This window comes from Fundulus heteroclitus, chromosome 6, assembly GCF_011125445.2.
Source record: "Fundulus heteroclitus isolate FHET01 chromosome 6, MU-UCD_Fhet_4.1, whole genome shotgun sequence".
Classification (NCBI taxonomy): Eukaryota; Metazoa; Chordata; class Actinopteri; order Cyprinodontiformes; family Fundulidae; genus Fundulus; species Fundulus heteroclitus.
This window is the reverse complement of record NC_046366.1, coordinates 18,945,181-18,967,068: the sequence shown is the minus strand read 5'-3', so window position 1 is coordinate 18,967,068 and position 21,888 is coordinate 18,945,181. Positions and strand designations below refer to the sequence as shown.

General features: G+C 39.0%; 1 protein-coding gene across 2 annotated transcripts; it reads right to left on the bottom strand.

The window, feature by feature from the left end:
* Positions 1-5: 5 nt before the first annotated feature.
* wrnip1 (WRN helicase interacting protein 1) lies at positions 6-10,268 on the bottom strand. 2 transcript variants are annotated; one of them, XM_012875720.3, is made up of 7 exons: positions 9,625-10,267; positions 8,283-8,477; positions 6,578-6,816; positions 6,090-6,313; positions 2,075-2,230; positions 793-872; positions 6-700 (listed from the first exon to the last, which is right to left on the bottom strand). In XM_012875720.3, exons 1-7 carry the CDS (start codon positions 10,195-10,197, stop codon positions 419-421), a joined length of 1,749 nt encoding a protein of 582 aa, XP_012731174.3. In that variant the 5' UTR covers positions 10,198-10,267; the 3' UTR covers positions 6-418. The 2 variants fall into 2 exon arrangements, with proteins under 2 accessions (XP_012731174.3, XP_021178776.2); XM_021323101.2 differs by having other exon boundaries at positions 495-700; positions 798-872; positions 9,625-10,268.
* Positions 10,269-21,888: the final 11,620 nt, after the last annotated feature.

Genomic DNA, 21,888 nt, shown 5'->3' with positions numbered 1-21,888 from the left:
TGATGAACTTTTCATATTATTTTATTGTGTTTGTCCTTGAAAAATTAGACATATTAACAAGATATATAATATCCAATACATTACAGTATTAACATTTTTATTAGTGATGAACAACTAAAAAAAGAAAGCATGAAGGTCTGAACTTGTACACGCTTTAACAGTGTTAATTAAAATTAAATCTGTATCTGTGTAAAGAAGTGGAGTAATGACAAGAAACCGGTTTAATTTGAGAATAATCTGCCCAATTGATTAACCTTTTCTCTCAAAAAAAAATAATAAACATAAATAAATCTGGTTGGACAACACATGCTTGCACCAGCTGGGCATGTTATTAACAGCTGGAAACAAGCCGTTAGAAGACAAAAGCCTGCTTTCCTTCTGTAGATTTGGATTCTAGCTCCACAACCTGCAGACTAAATCAAGAGTCTGACGGTGTCCAGGTGAAGAAGTCAACGTCTCGCAGCTCCTCAGGCAGGTACTCCTGTTCCACAGGGTTGTGAAACGCCGGGTTGTATTTGTAGCCTTTGCCATAGTCCAGCTGTTTCATCAGCCTGGTGGGTGCGTTGCGGAGGTGCAAGGGGACAGGAGGAAGGGGGCCTTTGTGGTTTCTCAGACAGGCCTTAACATTGCTGTAGGCCTTGTAGATCTCCACAGACTTGGGTGCCCGGGCAAGGTAGATGGCACACTGAGCCAGAATCACCTGACAGGAAAAAAGATAAACAACATCTTTGTAAGAATGGTGGAAAAGTACTAAAAAAAACAAAAATAAAATGACTGGTTAAATGTGCCCACCTCACATTCAGGCATGCCGATGAAGTGACAGGCTTGGAAGGCCGACACAGCCTGAGTGAGAGCGGCGGGGTCTGCTAAACCTGGGAGATAAGAAGCGGGCTGACATAAATCCATCAAACTTTATTCGCAGTCAAGTCTAACCCAAAGTGCTTTACAGAGGTCAGACACTGAAACACAGGTATAAACCGCTAGAGACACACATTGAACTGGTCTAACTAAACAGAAAGATGAAACGAACAAGAATATTGATAATAAGACCATTAAGATTTAAAAGAGACAAATAAATCAAGTTTTCTGGATAAGGAACTGTGGAAAACACCATTCTGGGATTCCGACACGTTTTCAAGACACATTTCTATTCTTCTACAAACTCAGATTTCCAGACCTGTCACCCTTTTGAGCTGTTATGCATTTAAAAAGAAACCTTTATGGTGATCTACATCTAAAGAGGTCGAGCTTTGAATATGGGATCAGCAAAATCACGCAGACAGACCAGCGGACGGACAGATGGATAAACAAAACCGCGTTAAAGAAAAGTAGGAAAGACACAACAGGTGGTTTGATGGATGGATAAAATGAAGGTAGGACAGATGGATGGGTAGATCGATAGACAGATGATGAAGAAAAGAGGGATGGAAAGATGGATGATGGCCAAACCAATATAGTATGAAAGGATGGATGGATAGATAAACTTTTTAAACAACAGGCTAGAAAATATAGTCTGGAAAGACAAAATGTTCTTCCATACTCCAAGTTTTCTTTTTCAACACTTAGCCAGACCAAAAAATAAAATAAATAAAAACGAAATTTTTCCTTAGGACGGTGTGAGAATGCTGAACAGAGCGTCCTTTAAATAAACACCCGCTGTGAATTTGAGTCCCGCAGGTGCGTTCAAAACTAGAGCCTGCACGGTCCAAAAAGATTCACCGCAACGATGCATCAGCCAGGAGCTCCTTAGTAAAGAAGGGTCCAGTTTTGGTTTATTAAGCAATCACGAAACAAAAAGAGACGTTATAGCAGAAACATACGCAAACAAAAATGAAAGAAGAGCTACAACTTTATTACTTTTTCATTAGCAGGTAGCGCGGCTCATAAAAAGGAACTCCTCGTCAAGTAACAGGCGAAATGACACAAACTTGGTGAAAAACAAAAAAAACTTTCACATAAGGTTCCTGTCCAGACAACAAAACCCTTGGCTTAGATGAAGCAACATAAACTGTTATCGTGGGAAGGATCAGAAATTAAACCAAAGATAATAAAAAAATAAATCAACCTGACCCACCTACGTCCTCGCTGGCGAAGCGGACCAGCCTGCGGGCCACGTAGAGCGGGTCCTCGCCGCCCTCCAGCATGCGGCCCAGCCAGTAGAGGGAGGCGTTCTCATGGGAGCCTCTCATGGACTTGTGCAACGCAGAGATGCAGTTGTAATGCTCCTCACCTTTGAAGGAAGGAAACAACACACTCGAATGTCAACGCATTAACACACGCTTCCTCACCCCCGGGGAACGGCGAGTCTTTTAAACAGCTGAACGTGAAAGGTCAACACGGAGGACAAGAGCGAGGCGAGAGGAGGCCCGGGAATGTCTGGAGCGGCAACGTCTACATTCTGGGGATTCCCAAAACCTCATTTATTAATAAACGGCGCGATGGATGTTTAAGGCGATTAAGGACGAGGGAACAACTAATCTCCGCTTTAGCTAGCTGCCACAGCTATGAAGGTACAAGATTACACTGCACAGCGAAATCTAGCCTCGGCAACTGTTATATAAATAGATTTGTAAAGGGGATTGAGGTGCTCATAAATGTGAATAATCATTTCAATTATTAGGTATAGAAAAACGACAACAAAAAGCCCTACATAGCCTCACAGCTTGATTTGCTTGTGAGCAACAAATTCATGCAGAGAGCTTTACCTCCAGCAACTCGATACATTTCTAGAAAAAGCTCAACGACGACACAGGTATCACAGTTGAACTCAAAATTATTCACACCCCTGGCTGACGCGGATTTTAATTCATTTCAGATGTTTGTTCCTGATATGAAATGAGAGCACAGGCGTGAAAACGGGTCAGGGTGGAGAAAGGTGAGAAGGATTAAACCCATGTAGGGGGGTCCAGGGGCATGCTCCCCCGGAAGGCAATGTTGTACAATTTCATTTAAAAGAACCAATCTAGAGCACTTTGATATAATAATCATAATCTAAGTTACAGGACAGCAGGGATCGGTACCTTTCACATTTAAACCGTCATGGTACTGATACCTGGGAATCGACATTGCTTACTTAACGGTACCCATTTTCAGTACTTTAATGTGTTTATGCAGTAAATGCTAGTTTATTAATAAAATCTCTAAATTCTTTAATTTAACATATTTATTTCTTAATATATAAACTTGTTTGGATCTAGAGATTAATCTCATTAAATTACTGAATTTTAATACACTGCCTGAATCCACAGCACATAAAAGGACGATCATCAGAGGCACAGAGTGAACGAGCTGCACGCGGGATTGAAGCTGTTGTGTGAATAAAATTCAGCGAATTGTTTTAGTGCAACCGTTTCAGACGAGAAGAAAACAACTACATTAAAAATATTAGATCGTATTCAGCTTTGTATATCAGGGTGGGATACATTTGCAATGAGGGAACAGAGAGGCTCTCCTCTTTACACTCTGATCTGACTACAGACGAGTTTCAGGAAGACGCAGCGGCTGCTGTCAGGTATTTTGGTCCACTGCTCATTAGCAAAGCGCGATAGTTTGTTTGGGACAGTTTGGTTTATTTTCTTCATTACTCTTTTCATGCATGGATGGATGGATGGATGGATGGATGTGAACGCTGAGCATTCACACCAATTTCCTACTTTCCACAGACTAACATTACGGCTTCGCTATATGCACCGCATCTTGTGACACATGACAGGGAAACTAAAAAAAAATCGTTAACGTTAACGTTCATTTCTTGAGTTAGATCTCATGAAGCCAGCTAGTGCAGCCACTAAAAGCTAATGTTAGCTTGAGTCAGTCAACGTTACCTTAAAGCCTCTCAAACCGACCCTTCAACATCTGACAAAGTCCAAGCATCCAAATCCTCTTAACTTATCTGTTGTCTACTCTCGGGTCGGCTCCTGACTCCTGCTCTGATCAGCCGCGTGCCGCTCTGGTGTAGTTGTAATGAAACTCTCTGATGGACAATGCCCCCCCCATAGGATCTATGACGATTCACGTAGGTGACCAATTTGGGATTCAAAACGGCAAATTTCCCCGAAAGGAGAGAGCATCTGTCAAAAGATAATGTAGGTGTATCCATTTTGAAGTAAAAAAAAATAAAAAATTCATATTGTATTCAAATATGGCATCATCACCCTAATCTTTGTCTCCCTCCACACTCTGGATGGACCACACCAAAACAATAAAATTAGTTTCAATCAAAGGAAACTTGTTGGTAAAATTAAAAGATTACTTTAACACGATTGAGCGCCTTCACCAAAAAACAACAAACAAACAAAAAAACAACTAATGTTACATGAATCACGATAAAAGTCCTGTGTGTTTTTTAAGCAACAGTTAATTTTTTTTTTAAAGCTTTGACTTAAATCAATGTTGAATTCATTTCATTCACATTAAAAATGTTAAAGATTATTTATGCAATTATTAATAAATTCATTTCTAAATCTTAAAAAGTATTTTAAATCAAAGTTTAATTTCGTAAAGGTTGACAGAAAATAAAATTAATTCAACAATTTATGTTCAATTTATTATTTGTTATTATCAAACGTACGTAGATCGTTAAAGCTCTCACATCAATTACAGAAGTATCTCCTTAGAATAACCCTGCTATACGTATTGATAAAAAAACAAAAAACAAAAAAAAACTGTGTTATGGCATCTGTGGCATTCATGCGGCAGACGCACTATTGGTGATTTGTAACAGATGGAGTATTTATGTCCTAAGTGGATTTAATTGGTCCATTTGAAATGGAAGGGAGATCACATTTTTGGAGATATTTAGAGATAAGACATTGTGTGGCCTCTAAATTTAAAGATACCGTAAACAATAATGTTTTAGATTCCATTAGGATGCCACGGGACCATCCCACTGCTTCACAGTTTTATGTAAGGAATAATGCCCCACCAAGTGTTCATTATCAGAAATGAATGGATGACGCAGAGGGGTGAACCGTCGGTTGCTTCTGCAAAGTAAGTGACCGTGGTATAAGCTTAGCTTGGCATTAGACGGTTCACGCCTCATCCATTCATTTCTGATAATGAACACCTCATCGGACATTATCCCCAACTTATCTCGTAGTCTGAGTCGTGAATTCAACACATATTAAACTTTTGTGGAAAAGGGATTTGAGAATAGACTATACGAATGAAAAATGGTCAGATGTCCTCTCAGAGAGTGGCAAATGTGTGATGGAGGCCGTAGATAAATGTATGCATAGATATAAATGTAATGCATAGATATTATCATACCCTTACCAGACTGCACATAACGAAACTAATGAAGAATAATTGATGTTGGAAATGTAAAAAAGACATAGGGACATATTTGCACTGTTTTTAGGGAGTGTTGTCTGATTATGACCCTTTGGACCAAAGTCTTGGAGGTTTTGAGTGCCTGGAGCGGTTTGGAAGTCCGTCAGACACCAGGACTGTGTTTATTGGGAGAGATAGCTCCCAGACGGCGAACACGTCAAAAGGGAGTCTTTTCAGTTGTTATAGGTGGTCTTGTGACAGCATCCAGGACTGTCCTAAGACATTGGAAGACCCTCAAGTGTCCCGAGTTAAACAACTGGATAAAGTTAATGGTGGACACAGCGTCTTGTGAGGCCATGCTCTGCAACTTGAGAGGGACAGTTTATGGAACTCCTTAAATAGACTTATATAAAGTAATATATAACCCAAATTGATAACAGTATTATGTCATTATTATTTTATTATTATTATTTGATTTATTTTCTTATTTAGTTGTTTTTGGATTTCTGAATCCCGGTAAATCAGAGATATCTTTGTCACTGGAACTTGTAATGCGCCCCCGGGGGACTGTAAATGGGTGGGGGAGGAGTGTGCACCAGCCTTTACGTTATGTTTTTTGTTTTCTTTTGTCGTTCTAATGTTCTGAAAAAATCAAGAAAAACTTTAACTACAAAAATATTTGTTATCAGGTCCACTGTGAATAGCTATGAACTGTTAATTTAGAGCGTACCTTTCTTATAGCAAGAACTATTAACAAAAAAAAGTTTGATAGTCGGAGTAAAAGGTGTAACGCTGAAAGTGAGCAGATAGGAGCTCACCAGCTTTATCGTAGAGGATGTGGGACCTCTGGAGACCCTCCTTGATGTGCTCCTCTGTCACCACGACCTGTGGAGGAAGTCCATCTGCCGTCGACCGGTTCGATCGCGGGGATTTCATCTGCGCCTGAACTGCCAGCTGGAGACTGTTGAGTCCTGTTCTTGCGTCGCCATCACAGAGGTAGGCTATGGTGTCCAAGGCTTTCTGTTCGATGGATATATTTGGTCTAGAATAAGAAGACAGAAAATATAAAGTTTCAGGATATAAATATTGAATTTTTCAAATGACATTAACATAAACAATGACATTTCTCCTAATCTCTTGACTTGGATGTTCAGTTGGAACCTCATCAGTACTGGATACAGAATACTGAATAACACATTTTGATAATACACAGAAATATATATAAAAAAAAGACAAATGATTCCTCTTAACAACAGATTTAAAAGATATGCAACACTGCAAGCAGTGAGGGCAGGAGAGCACTCACTCATTGCCATTGGTCTGGTTTCGATTAGAGGAATTTGTTGGACCTTCTCCCCGGACTTGGATCCCAAGTGCGGCCACAGCCCTGTTCAGGATCAAGCCCATTGCCTCGACTGACAGCTTCTCCAGTACCAGCACCCTGCACCTGCTCAGCAAAGCCGCGTTCACCTGGAAGGACGGGTTCTCAGTGGTTGCTCCAATCAGAGTGACTGCCCCGCACTCCACATGGGGCAGGAAGGTGTCCTGGTGACGCAAACAAAAAAAAGGGAGAAAGAACAAGGTAACAGATGAAAATACCGGTCCTCAACATTCCTGAAATGTTATATACAAGTCTGGATCAATTAAAAATAAAGTTACTCGATAACTATAGAGCTCTGTCTCCTCAAACCCCCAGCAGGTTGTGACAAAAGGCCGTTCACGCTGAGCCCGGTTCTGCTGGAGGTTTTTTCCTGTTAAAAGGAGAGTTTTCGTCTCCACTGTCGCTACATGCATTGTGTTGTTGACTTTTGCAGCAATTCCTCATATCAAGCATGCAAGCCACTGTCCACTGTTGCTGTCTGCTCATCCGGGAGGAGTGCATGCTGCATGTCAATGACTTGATGCAATCTGGAGGGTTTCCTTACATAGAAAACCTTTTAACCAACCTGTCTGGGTGATTCAGTCGAACCGACTTTGTAAAGTGCCATGAGATGACATGAGTTGTGAATTGGTGCTATATAAATAAACTGAATTGAATTATATTTAACCGTTAAAATCTTCTAACATTAAACAGCGCTTTACAAGACATGATCAAGTGTACCGACACAGAAATGCCGACGGAAACCTAGCCACACGGCTTGGTTACTGCTCAGTAGGACAAAATTACACAGATAAAGTTTAAGACTGCTGAAGTGTTTAAAACAAATTGTAGAAAAAAAAAGGTGTTTTATAGAAAAACAAATACATTTATGAATTTATTTGTTCAGAAATTTTAAAAGACATTTGACATGGATCACAATTTATTACTTTCAAAGTGCAGGCTTATGGGATAAGAAATCGTTCTGAAGTGGTTAGAGCAGATGTTCGGTTGAATAACTTAAAAATTAAATATCACAGATTAAATAGTTTTAATGTGGAGTCCCGCAAGGTTTAATGTTTGGACTCAAATTGTTCAATATTTTAATGAGATTTGTGAAGTATCTAGAAAAAGAAAACTAATTTTGTTTGAAAAAGAGTTTTTTTTTTTTTTTTTTGGTTTTGGGGATGACTTCAAAGTTAATAAAGAAAATAATGCTGATGAAATGGTTTAACACAGAAAGAAGTTCAAGATTTTTCAAAATACAATTTATAATTTTTGATAACTGAAAAAAAAAGGATAATTCGAATATATATAATATTATAAAATATATAATACATGTAATTAGGTTTATCATATAATGCATAAAATGCAAATTATGTAAAAGCATCACAATTTTAAATGAAACTACAAAGTTTTGCATTCAAAAGGATTTCATATTTTGCATTTTTGCTTTGCTCTTTCAGGTTTGAGTTCCTGCACAGAATCTGGAGCTGCATTTATGTTACCAACACTAAACCTTTGTTTTACGGGAAAGGGCAACAAGAATCTTACATAATGTCAATGCAAGAAATACGTTTGCATAAACTGAAACGAGTGAACTCAAACCGAACTGTGCAGAAGAAGCCCACCTTCGTCTGCCCCAATACTCTACCTGTTGGGACTTGTTGAAGCGGTGAATCTCATCAATAAACAGGATTGTTTTCCTCTTGCAGAGCCGGAGCTCATTCCGCGCCTGCTTAATCACCTCCCGGACTTCGTTGGTGGACGCACTGGTTGCCGACAGCGTGACGAAACGAGCCGATCCTTTGATTTTACTCGTGCTGGCGATGATGTGGGCCAGGGTCGTCTGAAAAGAGAAAAATAAACGAAGCGAGTGAAGACAAAAACACAGGACAGGAAAGCTTTGGTATGATATTGTGTAGTAGAAAGGTACTTATTTTACTGGTTTATTTGTAAAATGTATACATCATATACCTCATTATATATTGTGTTTTTCCTATTTAAATATTTGCTTCCATTTGCATTCAGAGTAAATGTATAAATAATGAGTAAAAATGTGATATAGAATCAATTATAGAAGCAAAAGGACAAAGGATGCTTGCTATTGCTTCTTAATTAAAAAGCAGGACACTGTTTTTATATGCAGGGAGACGAATTGGAAGTATTTACAAAAATGCCTGAACACTAAAAATACAATTGTTAGGCTTCGGTCTCCTCCATTTAGGGTAAGAATGGGCTCATCGTATTGATTAGAATGCTAAATATATATATATATATATAATTTATTTTATTGCAGAGAAGCGTGGTGTCAGAGGAAAGTCGTAGGAGCACAAGACTGCTACACAGCTTTCTGCCTCAGGCTGTTAAATATGTTGAATTATATGAGGGTATAAATGATTATACCCTTTAGCTTATAGGCGCTTCTTTCTATGTTTTATCTAAATTTTCTCACTAATCTGTTGAAAGATCTAAAAAAAAAAACCCTGTCTTGGTTTTGGTGCACGCGATTAGACATTAGGGATTCGCAATATTAAGAAAATATTGGATTTCGATAACGTTGCTGCTTATCATTCGAGAAAAAAAAACAACAACAACAACATTGCCTTAACTCTTCTCTTTCTGCCATCATGGTATTGCCAGCTCTTTCCATTCATGATCTGTATCCAGAGTGGCCAATCAAGTGTATTGAGAATCCATGCAAATGCATAGTAACACGCAAAGGATGATTGTGGGACACTTAGTAGCACACTAAGAATTGCATCCAAGCAGCCTTCCGTAATGGAGACCGACATATGGATTATGCGATGACATTGCATGTTGATTTGATTTAATAAAGGATTTAGTGACTCTCGCCCATTTAATGACTCGATTGTCAGGTGGGATGATGCAGCATTTTTCATCTTTTTATAAAGCACAAAAAGCGGAGGACTGAACGAGTCCCTGAGTGGAGCACCGGTTTGCACGCGTCCTCTCTGCTGCTGTCACCTGCACACCTTTCCGCATCCCGGCGGACCCCAGAGGATCAGAGAGGGGATCTCCTGAGTTTCCAGAAGCGACCGGATGAGAGTTTGCTGGCCTATGACCTTGTTCTGGCCAAAGTAATCCTCCAGCGTGTTCGGTCTCAGGACGTCCGCCAGAGGTTTGTTTAACGAAAGCAAGGTCCGCGCAGATGCGGAGCCGCTGCTCTGAGCGGACTCCCCGTTTGACGCACATGGACTCTCTGTCCCTGCTGATCCCGGACCAGCCTCCGTCGCTGCACGCTTGGTACCGAGAGCACGGACGGGACTCGCTTTACTGGCGCTTCGCTCGGGCTGGCCGTCAGGTTTCCCCTTGTTGGCCTGAAACAGAGCGAACACCGCCGAAGAAGAAGACTGCGTCCCGGCCATGGGGGAGGAGGAAACGTCGGCAGGCTCCGAAATGCGCGCTTTCTTCCCGGGAGGGCCGCTCTCCGCAGCGCTGCTCAGCAGGCACGCGTCCAGGTGTCCGTTTATCGCCTCGGGCGTGAAGTCTTTGAAACAAACGGGACATTGGACGGAGTCCGAAACGGTTGACATCAACTCCGCCATGTTGGTTCCCGCGAATTTTTTAGTCGACCCTGAGTCACGTGACCAAAACAAGCCCCCCTGCGGGTGCACTCCTTTAGCGTCAGCCGGTGGGAGGGTTGGCCAGGAAGAGGGGGTGATGGTGAGGCGGCGTGGGAGGAGATTCATCTCTTGAATGGAGAGCAACGCTTTTAGCGGCAGACCGAGGTCACAGCCGAACCGCGTTTATTGTGTTGCTGCCCGCAGTCGAGGTAAATTTACCCCGAGTGACGAATGGTGTGCTCTATTTTATTCGCTAAATACACCTGAGTCAGTTTTATGGCAAACACAGTGGTTAATGAGAAATCTGATGTTGATTTAAACAACTGTCCTTTTTTAAGACTTTGTGTACGTTTTGGGGTTATTGTTTTGCGTTCAGTGCGGATGCCTTAAACTTTACAAATGCTATTGATGGTGATAAGTTTCCGGACTTACCTATAAAATAAAAGAGAGGAAACATCTAAGTCCTCGGGACTGAGAAATAACATATTCTGTAAGCACCAGATCTGTGTTACTCCAGAGTAAACTTTCATGCCACTATAACGAATGTGTAATAAAGTTTTAACGAATTTAACAGAATTGTGCGTAGTCCTTTTTGGATTCCGTGTTGCACTACGAGCATCATATCTTGTGGCGCCAGAGGGCGCTGTTAAGTTCCTGGGCTGAAAAGTTGTTTGAAAACGTGACCATAAGATAATAAACATTTCAAATATAAGTGTAAAACACCTTTTAGATAGGGTCTTCAGTGTGAGTTTCAGTGGGAGCAACCTAGAGGGCTGAAATAAAATGAGAATTTTTAAAGCATCGTGTTGACAGTTTGATATTTTCAATCAACAGACCCAAATTGCACTGATTTAGAAGTAGTCTTTCAAGAATCATGAAGCTTTAGTGTCATTATATGTGCAACTTTGACCAGGCAGACACTGGGCCAGAATGCACATAATTACACATAACATGCAGACACAACATGACATACTCATTCCTTTTTTAAACTCTTGATTGTACTGGCCAACAACAACATTCTGAGGAGCTTAAGCATGTATATAACACTAGCAACTAATGGACATATTTTCGAGTCAAAAAGAAAGCTGTCTACATTAATGTTCAATAGATTTAGCTGCAAAATTGTGTAATTTGCATGGATGTCTGAATAGACAGTCCCTGAGAGATTGAAGTATGTGAATACACATTTGCAAGTGAGAGACAGTATGATTTCCATCATATCAGAAACCTGGGTAACCAGTAGTTTGTTTGTGGTATGTAACATATTATGAACTGGGTTGATGGTTTGTTGATTTTCAGCATGGGTCAATGGTCCTCACAGCTTTGTGAAAGAAGCTGTTTTTGAGTCTGTTAGTTTTTGATTAAATGTTCCTGAAAGTTGGACAAACAGTGACTTGCCCGGGTGGATGGGATCTGTGGTAATACGTCTGGTAAGATAGGGCAGGGCGACACAATAAATAAAGTGATACAACAAAAATCATATTGATCAGTATTGATAATAATAATAAAAAAAATGCAAAACATATATTTAAGTGCAGCCATGGCCATTTTATGTTGTTTTGCATGACAACTAATTTTAGATAAAAAAAACCCACTGAATTCAAATTCAACCTTTATTCAACTAACATTGTATCATAACTGCAAGTTTTTTGTAAAAGAAAAAAGAACATGTGCTCTCTGAAGGGGGCTGAGTTTGATGACGGAGCGTTTCTGAGTCTGCGTTTGTGATTGGTTGGTATGTAATAACTGTAGTATTAACCTACATGATAGGCTAGAATGCAAAAGGAAGGAAAACTGTTCTTCTATTGAACTTTTTACTGACCCTATTTTTCTGTCGCACCACACGTCTATTGATCTATATATTGCTTTTGAATTATCGTCCAGCCCTTTGCTGAGACACAAAATGCTTTCTATGGTAGCCCTGTAGAAGTTTTTTTTCAGTTTAATGGAAAGCCCAGACCTTTCCGTTGTTGTTGGGCCTTCTTAACCAGGTTGGAGGTGTTCACTGTCCAGGAGAGGTCGGGGAGATGTGAATACCCAGGAACTTTATGCTGTCCATATGCTCCACTTTGTTCCCCTGTATGCAGAGAGGAGTTTGTGCAGTCTTCCTGGACCTCCTGTAGTCCACTATTCAATTCAATTCCATTTTATTTATATAGCGCCAATTCAGAAAACATGTCATCTTAAGGCACTTTACAAAGTCAAATTCAATCAAATCATTCCGATTGTTCAAAACGTTTCCTATTTAAGGAAAGATTGCATCAAGTCTTGACAAGCAACATTCACTCCTCCTAAAAGAGCGTAGAGCCACAGGGACGGTCATTGCCAATGGCTTTGCAGCAATTCCTCATACTGAGCATGCATGAAGTGACAGTGGAGAGGAAAACTCCTCTTTAACAGGGAGGAAAGCCTCCAGCAGAACCAGGCTCAGTGTGAATGGCCATCTACCTTAACCGAATAGGGGTTAGAGAAGACAGAACAGAGACACAAAAAAGCAGAGAACCACACATTGATCCAGGAATCCTTTCTATGTTATATGGTAATAGTGGATGATCTGCCTCCCCTGGATGATTTCACATCTAACAGACCAGGTGTACCTACTACGAAGAGAAAAATGACAACAAATGAACAAAAAGTTAAAAGTTGAAATAACAACAAAGAATGCAAATTGGTTCTTTCTGTTTCTCTCCCTGTCAGCTGCTACTGAGGGGCATCTACAGCTCCTCTGAGCGCACTGAATTGGAGAGGTGAACAGGAAGGACAAAGGACCATCTCCCTGAATGTTTAAGAAACTGGATAAACTGCTGAAACAGAAAACAAACTATGGTTCAAACTACAGTGCAGACAAGATACAAAAAGTATGGACGGTTTTCCCTTAATCTACTCACGGCTTTGCTTAGTGACCCCCTGAGCACTTGGTGCCCTACGCGCAGTGCGTGGTGCACATGGGAGAAGCTTCGGCACGCTGACATGTACTATCAAGGACCAGAAGGATGTGACCCTGTGGATTAAAGGCCGTTTTGGTATCCAAGTGTGTTTTATGTATGCAAAGCGCATTGTAGTGATAGTTACGTACAATCTTTGTTTTTAACCTCTCCTCCATTGACTGCTGGTCTGGAGATAGGCACCTGTGACCCTGGACAGATAAAAATACAATGGATGGATTATAGGCAATGGATGGATGGATATTTGTATTTGTCCAATCTATAAAAACACTCTTCATAAAAATGACATAAATTATAGAAAAGTTGTCGCTGATTAAAATAAAGACTCCAGATGTTATAGTAACCATACCTGGTTGAATATGGTGTTGTAACACATTGGAATTCATCTAAAATGTTGTTGTCATGAATTGGACTATACTAGCAACTCAATATAAATGTCACATATCACATTTTTTATTAAATTGATGCAACTAATTTTTAAAACGATATGTAGCCTTCAAAAGATTTATAAAACTTGCAACCCCCAATCGTTTACATTTTAGTTTCATTAGACAACAGGATATGTCTACAAAAATGAAGGTCTATGTGTCTGCTTCAGTTAATATCTTCACAAAGCCTCTTGATATTGTTCTGGGGTTGATATACACATTTAGCAGCAAAACACATTCATTGGACCTGTCTGATTCCTGAACACTAATAACAGCTGTAGGTTCCCATGCTGTTTATACTTGCATTTAATCTTTCTAATGGTTGGTTTGGTTTCTCTTTCATTTCTCGTTGTTTTAATTTAACAGAGCTGGCGGTGAATCCAGTGAAGTCTCTGCCACTCAGTGATAATATGCATTCCTGAAAGGAGTCTTTGTTAAGTGTTACCCTGGTAAGTCCTGAGCAGTACTTTCGCATTTTACGTGGGAATACCTTTGGATTGCATTTCATAGTCACTAAATACTCAGATGCACTGTTCTGCAAGAAATTGTTCATAGCATTACTGTTAGAGCATGGAGGCCTCATGATGGCTAACTCGACATTTGCAGCACTATTGACAAGGCGCAATCTAATTATTCACGGGATCTTTGACTGTCTATGTTGACAACAAATAAAATTCTTTAAATTCTTGCATGCAGTGCTAAGTTGCTTCAGGATTTCAGTTCACACAGCGTCTAAGAGCAGGCAGATTATAACATTTACACGCTAACATGACTGAGGACAGTGAGAGAAACAGCTTGGTTCTCCGACACTCTTTGCTGGCACCTGTCACTTTTTTTTGTAACAAGGACACGCTGACCGTCCTTTGGCTGGAAAATGTCAATGGAAGTGGCTGGTTGGCTGAATTAACAGAGGCTGAGGAGGATAATCTTGTCCTAATGTTTGGGTGTTCCTTACCCTGAGGAGTTACTGACATCTGCTGCTCTCGAGGCTCCTCTTCCTAAACTCCAAGGGACCCTTTTAATATAAGGATAGAAGGTAAAGCAAGGCTGTTGAGATAGGATGAGAGGGAGACTGAATGTCGTGGAGAATTTGGTGTCAGTGGGGAACATTTGGCTAGTGAACAGCATGTGTCTGGTTGTTTCCTACCTCTGGGGCAGGCTTTGTGATTTGCTCTGCTACAGGAGGAGGCACAGAGCATTGGCCATCCAGGTACGTACAGCTCTCTTTGACATTCAGAAAAATAAAATCTTACACATTTTTTTTTTTCACATCTAATGTAACTAGAACATTAACCAAGCATGAGTGATGTTAGTATCGATAATATGTTGCAATTTCCTCTCTGTGGATTTAAATGTCTTGTTAGCTGTGTTTATGTTTTTTAGGACCATACATCTAGTTTTGTGTTCATTGCTGCATCGCTGAACATCCTCAGTATTTGCTGTGCTCACAAGTCTTGAAGAGAACTGATTAAAATCTTTTATGTGACCTCTTTTGATCTAAAAGCAACTGCCTCGGGTGACTTTTATGATGCAAAACAATATAACTAAAACAACAGTTTAGAGAAAACATATCTGTGTCAATTTAGGGCCAAAAGCTCCCCAGTTCATTGCATCCATGCGTTGTTCAATCTCTATTTATGTGAGTATTTAAAAGACACTAGACATGCATATACTAAATAAATACATGTACTGATAATTATTTAAAAGTTTAATCATTTCTGAAATTTATAAATGGGGAAATAATTCAGGAGGATTTCACCCTAACCCTTAAAGCATATATTAGTTAAGAAGTTCTTTCACATGATTACTTCATTATCATGTTTTCGTTTTATCTATCAGTCTTACTCATGAAAGTAATTGGGTGGGGCCAGAGTGGGAGACTAGTTTGCAGCTGGCCCTCTATGCAAGTTAAATAATCAGATGTTTCTATTTCATGAGCAATGATGACGGTTTATATTGTTTATTGATTGGCAAAAGGCTAATTTTCACCTGCAGTCCCTAGACAGATGTTAAGTGATAAATGGTAAAAAGATGTTGAAAGTCAACATCAATTGTGCAAAACTACATATTTATATCAACAATAGAAAAATTACAATACATTTAGTCAAAGTACTATAATTAAAAATTTACATTTGAAACATACAGCACAACTATCAGAAAAGTGTCAGACAAAGTTAATAAACACATAGATGAGACAAGATTATAGCAAACAATAAGTAATATGGGGCAATATATCATAGAATGCAAGTACGTTTGTGCTGGACGTGATCAGCAGATATTAGCATTGTTGTGCCATATGCCGGTGGTACCGGGCACAAAGACCAACTACATGTGGGTTAGGGTTACTTAACCTTTCTCTTTTGTCACCTCTGATAGACATTGCTGCCTTGCTCTGCTCCATTGCTTCTACTTGTTCACTCACTGATCACATGCACAATATGGTACCTCCAGTCACGTGGTCTTGTTATGGTGAACATACACGAAAGCTCTGTGTTTACTAACAAGTAGAGCAAAAAGAAAGTGTAAAACACAGAAATCAAATATGAATAGCCAACAGGGTGCAATAATTTCATCAGAAAATCTGCAACCAGATTGAGCTATTGGCGAAGAAATTTGTAAAGGGCTGATTGTGTTCCTTACGTTACAACAATCACCTGTGTTCATCATATTTCTAGACTAGAAAGTAAGTTTGGGATAAAAAACAACATACCAGACATTTAAAAAAGAATGGCATACACATAAAAGATTGAGGCAGTAGCATGATGCTCTACGGTTACTTTTGTTCGGATGGACCTGAGGTTTTTGTCAAATGAATTTGAATGGCACTAAGGCAATTTGGTCCCAAAGTTTAAGGGGTTTCACCTGAAGCTAAAAATCAAGAGGGATTTTAATTTTTCAGCGTCACAATGAGTCCAAGTCATAATCTGTTCGATGTGGATAGTGTTTGCAAGGCAGATTGAACAAATATTGTGTGCAAGATGTTGGATGTTGATAGACTTCTACCAAAACCGACTGACTGCTGAAAATTAATCAAAAGCTGCTTCAATGAAGTATTAGTTAAAGGTTGTGCAAACTTAGGTAACTGCACATTTTTAATTTGCATTTTTCTTCTTCTAACAGATATGGGTGTTTTTCAGTAGAATTGTACAGAATACATGTCACATTATATATATATATATATATATATATATATATATATATATATATATATATATATATATATATATATTTGCCAATGAGTTATTACAGTCTGATTGCTTGCATCCCAAAACCTTGCATTCTAGTGTGTGTAAAAAATTACAGATGAGCTGTTGATCTGAAAACAAACAAATATCTTCTTGGGGAACCTCTGCTCATTTGTATTCACTGCAATGTGTTCTACAGTCAGTTCTTTCCATTCACACACCCTCGTCTTATGTGACACATCTAAATCTCACATTTAATTAAATTACTTTAAATCAACACATGATGGATTATTTTCTGAGCAGTTGTGATTCTTTGAGAAACACTTACTCTGGGGGCATTATTGTTTGTGTGCCTATGGCATGTGAGGGAAAGGAACAGAACAGATAAAACAGAACATGTTTGGTGGCGTTTGGCAGAGAGAGCCGTGTTCGTAGAAGTGATGATCTCGCTGTTGTTATGCAGATGCATAGTGACCTCTAGTGGTGTTTCTTTTTCAGGCACTGGTGATACTGTTTTTTTTCCTGCCATCTAATGGATGTTGAGGTTCAATGTTTTTTAACCACAATTATGAACAAACCCAATACTTTCAAAGATCAAATCACACATCACTTTCTGTCAGACATTATCTTTGAAGTCAGCATCCCCTAACATTATTTTTAATTAGTCTACATATTACTATTGATTTTTACCAACCTGTAGTTTAAAACCCCAATAAATCAGAGACATCTTCCTGGAAGTAAATAAATATACCCCGTTATGCATCCAAGCTTGCTTATAAATACACACGCTGTGTAGTTTTCTTTAATGCTGCGATGGTTTACCTCAGAGGTTGATTGAAGCCCTATCACCCTCTCCTATTTCCATTCCCCTTTTGGCATTCAGAAGATCCACCAATGATATTTACTGTGGGAGAGCCACAACTATGTAACTAAGCTTTCTTTGCCTTTTCGCACTGACTTTGACGCCCTTTGTGGCATCTTCAGCATAAAGCTCCTCCTACATTTCCCCTACCGGCAGTAACATTCAATCTAGCAAAATGTTACGCAGAGGCTGTGCCTGAATTAGCCGTCGGTAAACAAGAAACTTCAGTTTTGCAACCTCTCTCTTTTAACGGTTGTTAGCAATAGCCAGGGAAAAGCATACATGTAATCTCAGAATGACCAGTGCTGATACAAAATGCACAATAGTAAAGACTTTCAGAGCTGCCGTTTGAAGTTTTATGGCAGTAAACCATTTTCAATCTCCACGTGTGAATTTATGTCTCACCTTTTTCAGATTTTAAACCAGAAACGTGGGCCTTCTCACGATACACAAAACATTTCCCTACATCTACATCTACAAGTGCATTTCAGTGAAGTAAAAACACAGTTGAAAATTTCAGCGATACAACTGTATGTGGTGGCTTTTAAAGCTCTGACTTCAGCTGGAGTCCACACCTTGTGAATTCCTCTCAAACTCTTAATTGGGTGGGCGTGGTGGGGGCGCAGGGTTAGCGTGTGTGACCCATGTTTGGGGGCCTCAGTCCTTGACATGCCAGGTTCAAGTCCCAGGCCATAATTACTTTTGTAATTGTGACAAAGAATATACTTTCATAGTATTAATGAATATTTATGGCTTTTCTTGTATGTACAAATAGATTGTGGGGTCAATTTGGCTTAATTTGGCCCCAGAATCCTAGTAAATTAAAAATATTTACCCTTTTAAAGGTTTATCAGACAGACCAATAAATAAATAAGCTTGGCCCGTTTCAACACGAGTCGTTTTCACACACAGTGTCTCACCCTGATTTTTTTTTGCTTCAGCTTGTGTTTGTTTAAGCAGCTCTTAAAAAAAAAAAAAAAAAACCTTGACAAAAGTTGATGGAAGGATATTGTCTGACATGGTTTAATTGAATGATTAAAAAACCAAGTAACCTGTCAGAGTTCGACTACAACGGCGCGTCCAGAAGCCAAGAGTGAACCCGAGATCAAAGGGAAAGAACTCCGGGGACGCTTGTCGGATTTCAGGCCAAAGCGGTTGAGTTTCATAACTGCCACACAAACATTTCAGCCGCCGAACTTTCCGAGGTAAAGTGTATCTAGAGCCAGGGAGCAGAGAGAAGGGTGAGTGGAGGCATAAGCAGAGGTGGCTGGACAGTAACCAGACCGCACATGTCCCCCCCCCCTGCACTCCCCAGGACATTGTGTTCTCTGCCAGGGAGGTGGTGCTCCATTTTTAACAGCTTGCCTTGTGTCATTGCCAGACAAATGCCTGGACAAGAGCCATATATATATATCGGTAATAGAAATGTGAATAAAAATAAAATATGTATATGTTCAAGTGAGGCTTTTGCATACCATCCATTACTGCTTAGGGTTCAAGGAAATATTTCTGTACACAAATGTCACAATGGGCTTCAGTTATTGTGTATTATTATATTACTATTATCAACATAATATTTCGAATTTAAGTGTTTGTTCCTAATAAGGAAAGATTTATCAGTCAGCACCACAATAAAAACTTGAATTGATCAATTAATCGGTTAATCGATCGATCAGATTTTAGCTACAGAACACATTTTATGCAATTACAGTAAATGTAAGAAAAGGCTCTACAGGTAAAACCAAATGAACAAGCATAGGAATTAATAATCACACAAGAAGATACTAAATGACGCAAAAAATTAAGTCTGAGATAACTAGAAAACGATGTCATGGAAAATGTAAATTCTAAACCAATTATACCTTTAGGGAGGAAACGTCAAAGGCAGATCTAAATCCTAAACCATAAGAGAAATAAAGATAACACACAAACTTTCACTAATTTACGATAAATTAATTGAAAAACAAGATATTTAAAGAGATTAAGGAATCTGCGAAGGAATCTGAATTAGCTTTATTTGTCAAGCTTGTACACACAAACAAGGAATTTGATTTTGGTTCCTCTCTGTTCTCAACAAAGACATTTTATAAATAAATATATCAAAAAGAAATAAAATTAATTTGTTTAAATATATATATATATATATATATATATGAGGGATAAAGCGGTTCGGAAAATGGATGGATGGATGGATATATATATATATATATATATATATATATATATATATATATATATATATATATAAATAAATGCCTATATGAAGTGTTTTTACAAAAGAACAAGACATAGTTTGATTGGTGCAAATCGATCTGGGCACCCTGTTTGCAAGGCAAATCGACCGTTTTCAAGGCAGCGGATCCTTGCAAACAGTCAATTTTACATGGGTGTAAACATACTTGTGCAATGGTCATGGTCCTGCGGGCTATGGTCTGTAGGTAATAAGTGTTAGGACGTTGTATGTACAATGCAATGATTTATCTGTTTACTTAATTGACTTTGGAGTAGCATGGACTCATAGGTAAAGTAGGAATAGGGAAGATTGTTGAGGTTGACTATAGGAAGGAGATGGGATATGATTAAATAAGTTGTACTTCTTCATACCTCCTTTTCAGACATAGTCACAAAATGTTTTATATATATATATATATATATATATATATATATATATATATATATATATATAGTTCAATTTATAATTTCACTGGACTGTCACATAAATTAATTATTGATTGATTGATTGATTAATTGATTGATTGATTGATTGATTCATTCATTCATTCATTCATTCATTCATTCATTCCAGAGAGACAGCCTGGGAAAACAAACATTCTCTGTGGCAGCTTTTTGTAAATAGTGCTCTGTAGTGCCGACCTGAAGGTACAAGTCTAAACAGTTTGTGTGCAGGATGTGTGGGATCTGCAAAGATGTTGTCTGTCCCTTTCCTGACCCTAGACTTTTACAAGCACAAATAAAGGTTACCCAAAATTTAAAAAACATATAACACGAATATGGTTTGTGTATCTAGAACAAAAAGAGAACTGAGTGGGTAACGCCACTGTGTAGCGCTACCCACTGCACTAAAACAGTGGCGCAGTGGGTATACAAAGGGTATACAAACAAATAAAATACAAAGATTTGCCAGTCATCAGGCCCCAAAAGGAAAGTGGTCCTTATAGAGGTTTAAATATTTGCAACAATGCTACTATTTTTTCCCTTTGGGCTGTATATTAAATTGCAGTATATATACCTTTTAATCTAGTCTTGATTTTATTGGGTTCAAACTTTGTTATTATAGCACCTTATGCAGCACACATAAACAAAAAAGAATTATATGCATACTAAGTAGGCTTTTTGACAATTTTATGTATTGCATGTCGAATTCTAATATATTTTTTTTGCTTTCACCTTAACCAAACAACATCATGTCATGCACAAATTGAGGAAGCAAAGCTATTCCAGGTCCCACTTTTTGTGGCGGAAAGGCGGAAGCAAGGCTTTGGCAAGCAGTGAAGATGCTTTGGCTTCACTTTCATTGTAGTGACGTAAACATTTGCTTTCTGTCATGAGCTTCAGAGATTTAAGGTGTTGTTTATTTTGCCTGCATGTTTAAGCAGTCTTGGGGCCTCCACTACCTTTATCTAATAAATGTGTACTGCCATTAAATTTTAATGTCAGCCTTTACCATTAAAGTGGTGCATGGTTTATTGAAATTCCTTTTTGAAATACTTGGAAGCTTTCTTTCTTTCTTTCTTTTTTTTTTTTTTTTTTTTAAGTGGATGTTTCAGACTCACAGTCCATGTCCCCTGCTTCAGCCCACTGCAGATGACCTACGCTTTCTGTCATCTGCAGGCATCCAAAGACAGGTGTGAGAATGTCTCTCCCCGAGTGATTGATGACTGGTTTCTGTACCATCTGTTTCTGCCTTGTCATAGGAACTTGTTGTCTCTAAGGCCGCTGTCTTCCTAGAGAGAGTGTATTTCAGAGTTAGAAAAAAACAAAAAAAAAAAACACTGGTGTGTGATGATTTATTTAACTGCTTGGACACCCAAAGTCTCTTCTTGTCGCCACAGGAAAAAGATTAGAGTGCCATCTTGTGGCAAATCTGAATCTCGTCTCCTTCCTTTTCTCCTCACCTTACCCCTCTTCATTTCTCGTAGCGCTCACGAGCCAAGACTCGGGTGTGAGCAACTGGCATGAGCTGAGTTTGGCTCGGGTCATCTCGTCCCAATTTACGGTCTGTGCTCGTGTTC